The 9263-nt window shown below is 36.6% G+C and overlaps 1 protein-coding gene across 3 annotated transcripts in view; it reads right to left on the reverse strand.

The window, feature by feature from the left end:
* MYOM2 (myomesin 2) overlaps positions 1 to 9263 on the reverse strand; it is a 150331-nt gene that overhangs the window by 104352 nt on the left and 36716 nt on the right. For all 3 annotated transcript variants that reach the window (XM_075598214.1, XM_075598213.1, XM_075598212.1), the window contains 5 exons: positions 6813 to 6901; positions 5739 to 5789; positions 4908 to 5072; positions 4149 to 4310; positions 1573 to 1714 (listed from right to left, as the gene is read on the reverse strand). In XM_075598214.1, coding sequence (XP_075454329.1) covers positions 1573 to 1714; positions 4149 to 4310; positions 4908 to 5072; positions 5739 to 5789; positions 6813 to 6901 — 609 coding nt within the window. The remainder of the gene's footprint in view (positions 1 to 1572; positions 1715 to 4148; positions 4311 to 4907; positions 5073 to 5738; positions 5790 to 6812; positions 6902 to 9263) is intronic.

Genomic DNA, 9263 nt, shown 5'->3' on the forward strand with positions numbered 1-9263 from the left:
GATATCTTCAAAAAAGGTTGGGCATCTTTTTAGAAAGGAAAGGTATACAGGGATATACCAAATAAGTAAACATGGGAAAGATGTTGATCCAGGGAGTAATTTGATTGCCTATATTTGGAGTCAGGGAGGAATTTATTTTTCCCTTTGTGAGATATCATTAGATGATATTTCACAGGGGTTTTTAATTTGTCTTCTTCTCGATCAATATACTGTAAATACAAATATAAGATAAGTATCTATCTTCTAAATGTAACATACTGTAGGTTGAACTTGATGGATGGATGATTTTTTCTCAACCTTGTCTATTACTGTATGTAACTATAGTGTAAGTGAGACTTACAGAAACAGTAAGAGAAGGTAACAGTAAGTGCAGTGTATGGCATTGCCTGAAAACAATGATGGTAGGTTGGCAAGTATAGATGTAGCAGACATTATTACCCCTGTTAACGTACAAAATAACACATTAAATAACATGAGTTATCTCTGTAACAATTGTTTTCAATAGCACTACAGATAAATAACATGCCAGCGTTAACACAATGCAATGTGTTAACAGGTGCAATAACGTAATTTGTATACAGGTATTTGGAGCAGTAGTTACAGTTCCAGGCTATTGAACTGCTTGATTCAGAATGCGTTTTGTAGGATTTGACTTGAAGATGAGAAGGTGTTTGGTATATACTGATGGTAAGGGAGTTATACAGGTAGCGGAGGGAAACATATTAAGATGAGAGAGCAGTAAAGTTAAGAAGGAGACAGTCATAAGCAGAGTACATGGGATGAGCAGGGCTTCAAAGAAATGTGAAAGGTAATATATACAGATGGGCAGATAGAAGCAGAGCCGTGAAGTTGAGAAGAACTTTGTAGGTGATGAGAAGGTAAATGGAAAAATGTATTTAGGATGAGGTGAGTAAGGACTGATCTACATTGGAAAGAGTGGGATAAATCTTGCAACATTTTGTGTAGCTTGCAGGGGAGAGAATAGTGATGCAGGGAGACCAAGGAGTAGTAGATTACAAAATTCAAGACTATTAAACATGATTGATAGAGCATGAATGTGATTTGAAAAGGAGTGAGAAAATGTAAAAATAACATGTAAGCTGCTGCTCTGATCGGATAGATTAGGGGTGAGCAACTCCAATCCATGAGGCCCACCAACAGGTCAGGTTCTACGGATATCCCTGCTTCAGCACAGGTGGTGCAGTCTTCGACTGAGGCACGGATTGAGCCACCTGTGCTGAAGCAGAGACATCCTTAAAACCAGACCTATTGGTGGGCCTCGTGGACTGGAGTTGCCAATCCCTGTGAGATGGTGGTGCTGTGATGAAAACGTTTATCGCTTCTGCTTTGTTTTTTTGCCATTAAACCACCGTAATTTACAAATGTACTTTGTATTTGAATATACATCAACATTGTCACTTTGAAGAATGCATTTGAATATGAATACAGTTTGATAAATCTGCTGAATTTGTCATCATTGTGGAGCACCAACAACCTTTCCATTTGTAAAATCCAGCAAAACATAAAGGAGGATGTAAACTTGTAAAGGATAAGAAAACTGCAGGTACATACTTATCAACAAAGTATCCAATGACTGGGCCTTCGCTGGCGGTGTTTGGTGGCTTCCATGTAACAATCACATAATCTTTGTTAGCGTCGTAGCATTCAACATCCATGGGAGCTCCTGGCGCTCCTGCGACCACTGCAGCAGCATCTTAGTAGGTCAAATGAAAATGCATACTGTACGTTGTAAAGCTAGGTACATTCCATTCAGAAGTCACTTAAACCATACATCTCTCGGCATCGCATGATTATTCATGTGTTCCTTAATACTGTAATATACTAAGCAGACAATCTGTATCCCTTCTACTAAAATCATTGCCCTCTTTATCTTGAGATAAATACAGAAAGAAGAAGTGGGAGGGGGAGTGGCTCAGTGAGTAAAGACATTGATTAGCACTGAGTTTGAAGCAAGGGAACCTGGTTCAATTCCTGGTGTCGGCTCCTTGTGAGCTTGGGAAAGTCACTTTATCTTCCTGTGCCTCAGACACCAAAAACATAGGGGGTTATGCACAAAGCAGTGATAAGTGTTTTTACGTGAGATAAATGCTTTATAGCACAATTTTTTAGCAATGCCTGTGTTTTAATGATAAAAAGCCTTTTAAGAGCGATAATGCAGTGTTATCACAGCTTTGTGAATAGCGCTGCACGCAATATTGAGAAATAAAGGCATTTATCTCACTTAAAAACACTTATCACTTCTTTGTGCATAACCCCCATAGATTGTAAGCTCTATGGGGCAGGGACCTGTGCCTGCAAAATGTCTCTGTAAAGCGCTACATAAAACTAGCAGCGCTATACAAGAAAATGCTATTATTATTATTATAAAACTGAATGTTCCAAACAACTCATTTTAGTTTAGTTGCCTCTATAAATGTGACTTTTAAAAGTCACTTTGAATGGTTTCAGAGTTTTACTCTCCGAGGTACTCTCACACATGTAAGATGCCCATGTGCATACAGAATATACATGTTAGTTTTGAGAGAATGTCTTCCCAGAAGTTGTCACTGTTAAATGTCATGTTTTCGTGACATTTTCACAAGAGGGACTGTACTCCAACATGTTGACAATTTTGAAAAACTGGCAGTACATAAAGGGGCATGTGACCTGAATTTAGGTTTATGTGGTCTGACTGTAGGATCGTGTGATCTGCAAGCTGACTTTCAATATTTGGACGATTTTGGTGATTATTACCGTTTTCCCAAAATTGCAAATATAAAGGCAAATTTTATTTGGTCCGCGAACTTCAGTGCAACGTTCACACCTCTCTAGTAAGTGGGATAAGTAAAATAATATACACTAAGAATATTCTATTTCACAATATGGCAGGCCTAACTATCACATAAAGGACTCATAACCTAGGGAGTTCTATTACTATTAAATATCATGTATTGTTTTATTGATTTTAACTTGCAGTAGGCATTGGGAAATAGAATGGCCTGGCTTCATTCTTCCTTTGAAAAAATATCTACAGATTTAGTGTGCCAATGTGTGTCAGATTTCTTTTTGCATAGAGTATTTTTATGTAGATATATATATATATATATATATATATATATATATATATATATATATATATACACATACTGTATATATGTATATATATATACTGTATGTATATATATATAATGTAATATATAACTTTTGGTTAACCTGACATGTGAAACTACAGTATATTGTTGCTGAACTTAAAAATGAAGATGTGTAATCTTAAGAAGCAAAACATTCAGCACCTTAGTTTTCCAACTTATTCATGTTCCTGTAAAAAATCACCAACTAGTCAGCAAAGTTCCAGAGTTTAAAGTCACTCGGGGTTTTGAAACCTCTTAGCATTATAGACTTTGAAGTTCTGTTCATTGTATTTAGAAGAGCAGGACAACAGATCTCATATTGTCTGACTATGGATTAAAACATAACGCTGGAGCAAACGTTTGAGTTAGGTGATGGGCAGGATGATAGCTTTCATTTAATAAGGCTTTTGAATGTCAGATCCCCTTCTGCGTGTGACTCGTGGCAGCTTTCATCACAGAACGTAGATGTGTATCTGAGTTACTGTAACTTTATGCCATTGCAAATGGCAATCCAAATCCAAGGTGGAGAATACAATCAAAAGTGTGCACTTAATCAAATGTTTATTTCTAGCAGGTGTTAGAAATCATCTGCATATGCCTATTACCATGAATTAGGATGAACTGCTGTCACTTCTTTTATTTTTTGGTAAGTAGTTTGCTCTCTGTTAGTAAGTTTGCTTTCTGTTATTAAGACTGGTGCAATATTGCATGTGAGAAACCTATGTTTGCAAGATGTAAAGAGGAAATGAAACACTGTGCTTAGTACAGAAAATCTATTGGAACTGCAGATATTCAGGAAATTAAACCTGAATTCTTCTAACGTCTTCACGGTACAGTGTACAAACATAATAACTAGATGTTTTTATAGAAAAACACATTCAAAATATGTATCAATAGAAGCAAATCTGTTGATCGTTTTATACAAGTTCTAATACATTTTCCCATCCCTTTGAACTAAAATATCAAAACAGAAAAGAATGACAAAACTGGGAATGAATGTAAGAACAGGAAATGTACCAGCCACAAACAGGAATCCACTGTGCTGATTTACACCGCCTCTTGTGACTATTCTTAAAGTATACAAGCCTTCATCATCCTTATTCAGATGAGTCAGTGTCAAGGTAGCACGACCCTCTCCAAAATGCATTTGGTACCACTTGGATTCTTTCACTAATACGTCTGAAATGGAAATTCAATTGCAAATCGTTAGGAGACCATTTCCCAATAAGCCGACCACACTTGATTGATGCTTGTGGTAAATTGAGTAGAAAGAACAACGTTTTTTCTTCTTCGCCTGGCTCCAACATTGCAGTAAAAAATATGCAAACATCTATCTTAACACGTTCTTTATAGACTTGTGCTTTATATACTGTGCCTTCATTCGAAGCACATATCTCAAAAGCTTAATTAGCCATGTTTATTTTATATCACTTGCATATAGTTAAAATGCCTCCAGCATACTGCCACATACAAAACAATCGTAAATAAAAACTATACTGGCATTCAACACTTTTTTCTGCAGTTTTGCTACTGTCTTTTACTATATAATACATACATAATATAACATATGACATATATAATACATACAGTATGAAATTAAAGTAAAGGGTTTTTCATTTTCCATATTCCAAAATATGGATGTCCAATTTTGTATTTGTGTGGTATTTAGATTTTTTGTCCTTCAGCCTTCCTTATTTGCTAATGACTTTCTCTCTATTTGTATGTTATTTGTATACTATTGTCTCATATGTTCTTGCACAGGGAAAAAACACTTACCGTCTCTGTACCACTCTGCCCCAGGCTGCAATCTACTGATATCCGGAGTAATCAGCATGGAACATGACAAAGTGACTGTTTCCCCTTCAACTCCAAATGTTACACCAAAACTCTCCAAAAACTGAACATCAATATGGGTGAAACAAATTGCTCCTGACATAGGCACTGCAATCAACAGAAGATGTGGTTTTTTTATTTCATGTAACACTGTATATCACAGTTCACAAGTTAGAGGAAATGTGCATTTACATTTACTGATGCTTGTGACTATATCTTAACACATCGAATTGTGTATATACACAGTACAAATACAGTTATTGTTCAAACAACTGTATTTTGCATTCCTATCAAACTTAAAGATCTTAAAAGCACACTAAGTGAAACAGCTTTTTTTCCTTGTTTTACATTTATTACTATGTCAGGGTTTTTTTTAATCATTTTTCAGTCACAATGCTAATGGCAAATTGAACAGACTATTTTTACTTAATTATTTTGAGTATGCTGAAAAATGCAACCGCTGGATGAAATATAATGAATTAATATGTTGTTAGTTGTTGGAACTTGAGGAGTTTTTTCTGCTTCTAAGACCAGCTCTTGACTGGAAAACAGTTCAAACTACTACCGTGTGTTAACAAGTTGGAATTAACTAGTCCAATTATCCAGTAAGCACTATAGATGCTCACTGTACTTAATAACTTCCCTAAGTAATACTTGAACATGGTGTTCATGAAAACTAAATCAGCTGCTGTACCTAACCTCTGCAGTTTTTTATGTACAATGTGTATTACAGCAATTATTGTCTTTAAAATTAGTTATAAAAAGTTTACTTACAATGCATTGGTAACAGAACAGAGTGAAGTGGGTCATCATCTCCCCTATACCCTATAAAGTAAATATATAACATGGTTAACACTTGCAAGTTTGTGTTGTCAAATACAGTATATAAAATGCCTAAAACCAAAGAGGAAGAAAATGCAATGTTGTGTACTGTACCTATAAACTTAAACACGAATGCCACTTTTTCTCTTAACTTTTTGTTTTATCGTACCTTAACCCAGGGCATCCCCTACATGTCCGGGGGCCACAGGTTCGCCCGCTGGGGCACGGGGGAAAATACGTTTTCCCTGGATGCAAAATGGCAGTAGGGTCAGGGTTTCACCCGCTAGCCAATAGAATGGCCACAATGTCATGGGGGAAACCCAGCGGCCATGTTTGTAGTCTGGCAGCCATATTTTTCTTTTTTTTGTGTGTGTAAAAAAATACAAATATCTCTGGAACCCGCATGGGCCCTGGACATTGGGGGCCCCTGAATGAGCTCTGGGTGACATCTCGGTTCAGGTACATTTATTAAATAAATTTCTATTAGGGGGGAAAGGAGGCAGCAGAGCCTTGCTAACCCTCTTGGGACTAATCAAGGGTGTGGAGCCAAAAGGAACAACAGGGCTTTATAATGAAAGATCGAGTCAAGAAAACAATAATAAAGAGTGACAAAAAACTAAATTGAGACTGTAAAGGGAAGGTCAAGCCCTTAAAGAAAGACTCTGGAAGATAGAAGTTAGAAAGGTCACGCAAAAGATTGAGATAGGAGAAAGAGGAGAGGAGAAAAGGTTTCGAAGAGAAGGAATGCAAAGGAAGAAACGCATGCAACAAAGGTAGGAGTCCCAACTACATCTGCATTCTGCATTATGGCTTGAGAGCCACAGAACCACTACAATTGCTGGTTATAGTTTCATATTGTATTTGTGCGGTGAGGACATTTGTATCATTGATGCTGCGTAACAATGTGTTAATGGCTTGTTCCTCGTAAAGGGATTGTCATGCTCAGACCATTTGTCTCCCCGTTTTCTCAATCCCTTGGTTCATGCTATAACAAAGACAATTCAAAAGAAATAAGTGGAAACATACTTTTTACAATAACAGCTGCATTGGTTGATGCTTGGCCATGAACATTTGTTGCTACAGCTGTATAGGTAGCAGTGTCGCTAAAGATAGCTCTGGGGAGAACATAAAAACAAAATAATTACTGTTTTTTACTGTTTCTTGCTGGTTAAATGTAGAACCAATTAAAGTGTTTTCAAATTGAAGTCCAAGTACTTCTTGCTACACGAATTTAGCTATGAAGTACTCTAGGTCATTTGGTGGCAATAGCCTTTATAGAGTTATTTCACTACGTCACTCCGTGTTCGATATTTGTAAATATACATGCAGTACATACAGTGGTGTGAAAAAGAAAGTACACCCTCTTTGAATTCTATGGTTTTTCATATCAGGACATAATAACAATCATCTGTTCCTTAGCAGGTCTTAAAATGAGGTAAATACAACCTCAGATGAACAACAACACATGACATTTTACACCGTGTCATGATTTATTTAACAAAAATAAAGCCAAAAATAAAATAAAGGCAAAACAGTACAGTTGTAGCCAATGGTTTTTTTTTCATTATAAATTAATTAATTAAAATATACAGCATTCTCGCCAAATAGCAGTGCTATAGCAGGTTGCTCCCCTTTGCTGAGACAAAGTACAAAGTACATTGTGAAACACATCAGGAAAATTCTCATAGACTAAACCTTTCTGCCGTGGAGCCGCTAGGTGACAAGTATATGTTTGAATTTATATACACGGCATATCGCAAGAAGTAATGACCAACATTGGGAAAAGATGACACTTGACTGGATTCCAAGGTAAATTAAAAGACCAAGACGACAACCTCCCAGATGGGAGGATAAAATCAGAAAATGTGGAGAAGAAAGTCTGCAACCGTAGTGCCTGTAAGATCATTGGGGAGGCCTTTGTCCAGCAGTGGATTAAGTGGATTATTAAAAATAATAATAATAATAATAATTATATATATATTAATATATATTTATATATATATATAATTATTATTATTTTTTGCTAATATTGAACTTGTTGTGATTTAAGGATCTCCCCACTCCATTACCTATTTGATTTCTGATGAATTGATGAATTCCATACTCCATATTCCATAAATGAGTGCACAATTTTGTGTGCTTTTGCATGTGGCATTGTCAGTGAATTTAGCAGTTTTATTGCATGTTGTTCTGCACAAGTTATATGACTATTTTTTACAGAAAAATATAAATGGCAAAGTAACAATACTAGATAATTGAACTAAGATAAAATGTACACAGTACAGGCATACCCCGGTTTAAGGACACTCACTTTAAGTACACTCGCGAGTAAGGACATATCGCCCAATAGGCAAACGGCAGCTCACGCATGCGCCTGTCAGCACGTGCTGAACATCAATACCGGCTCTCTACCTGTACTGAAGCTGTGCGCAAGCAGGGAGACTATAGAGCCTGTTACAAATGCGTTATTCACATCAGTTATGCACGTATATGACGATTGCAGTACAGAACATGCATCGATAAGTGGAAAAAAAGTAGTGCTTCACTTTAAGTACATTTTCACTTTACATACATGCTCCGGTCCCATTGCGTACGTTAATGCGGGGTATGCCTGTATTATTTCTTTCTGGTCATACTGTATCTCATTTAGTCAAAGGCATTCATTTGCATTCTGTCTTTCTAGAGAAAAAAGGCTACGCTACAGACACTACTGCCTACGGGAGAGCTACGACCAGTTCAAAGCAAGCAAAAAAGTGTTTGGAGAGCTTTCATTGGAATTTTTCTATTTGACACAAAACTGTAGATTTAGCAATGGAAATATCTCATTATTGTTCTTTGGAGAAACCCATTTTGCAGATTAAAAGAATTATTTGGGGTGAACTGGCAAAAAATGAACAAACTGAGCAACAGTCATGTCATTACTTGGAGAAGTAGCCACGTACTCATATTTGAATGGCTTTTGTAAAATTCTTTAATGTATATGTACATCATTTTCAGGATTAAGTGTTATAAGCTCCTGCTCTCTCCTGCAAAACTGGATAAGAAACAGCATAACATTTATCAAAGAAAAAGAGTGCCGTTAAAAGAAGTTTAATTGACTCTAATTTAAAGTAGCAATCCCAGCTGCTCATTTTGATTGATTTTTTTTAGCAGGATTTAAACCACTCTATTTTCAGATGCTGGGACCTCTATGTTCCAGACACGTTTACAGTTTTCAGTGCCAGTGTTTTCCTCCCATTCTTGGCGAAACAAAATAGCAATCAAACTAGGGGCCCACATAGGAAGCTGCATAGGAAGGTGTTATCTCTTAAAAAAATAAGAAGCGCTCCAACATAGTAAACTATAAATATCTTTATCTGAAAATAGAGTGGTTCATCGCTGGTTGACCCCCCTTCCCCCCTCCCCCCTTCCCCCCTCCCCCGCACCAGATTGAATTCTATTTAAAAAAGACATTTACATTTTTGCCTGAACTGCTGC

Source organism: Ascaphus truei, chromosome 4 (assembly GCF_040206685.1).
Source record: "Ascaphus truei isolate aAscTru1 chromosome 4, aAscTru1.hap1, whole genome shotgun sequence".
Lineage (NCBI taxonomy): Eukaryota > Metazoa > Chordata > Amphibia > Anura > Ascaphidae > Ascaphus > Ascaphus truei.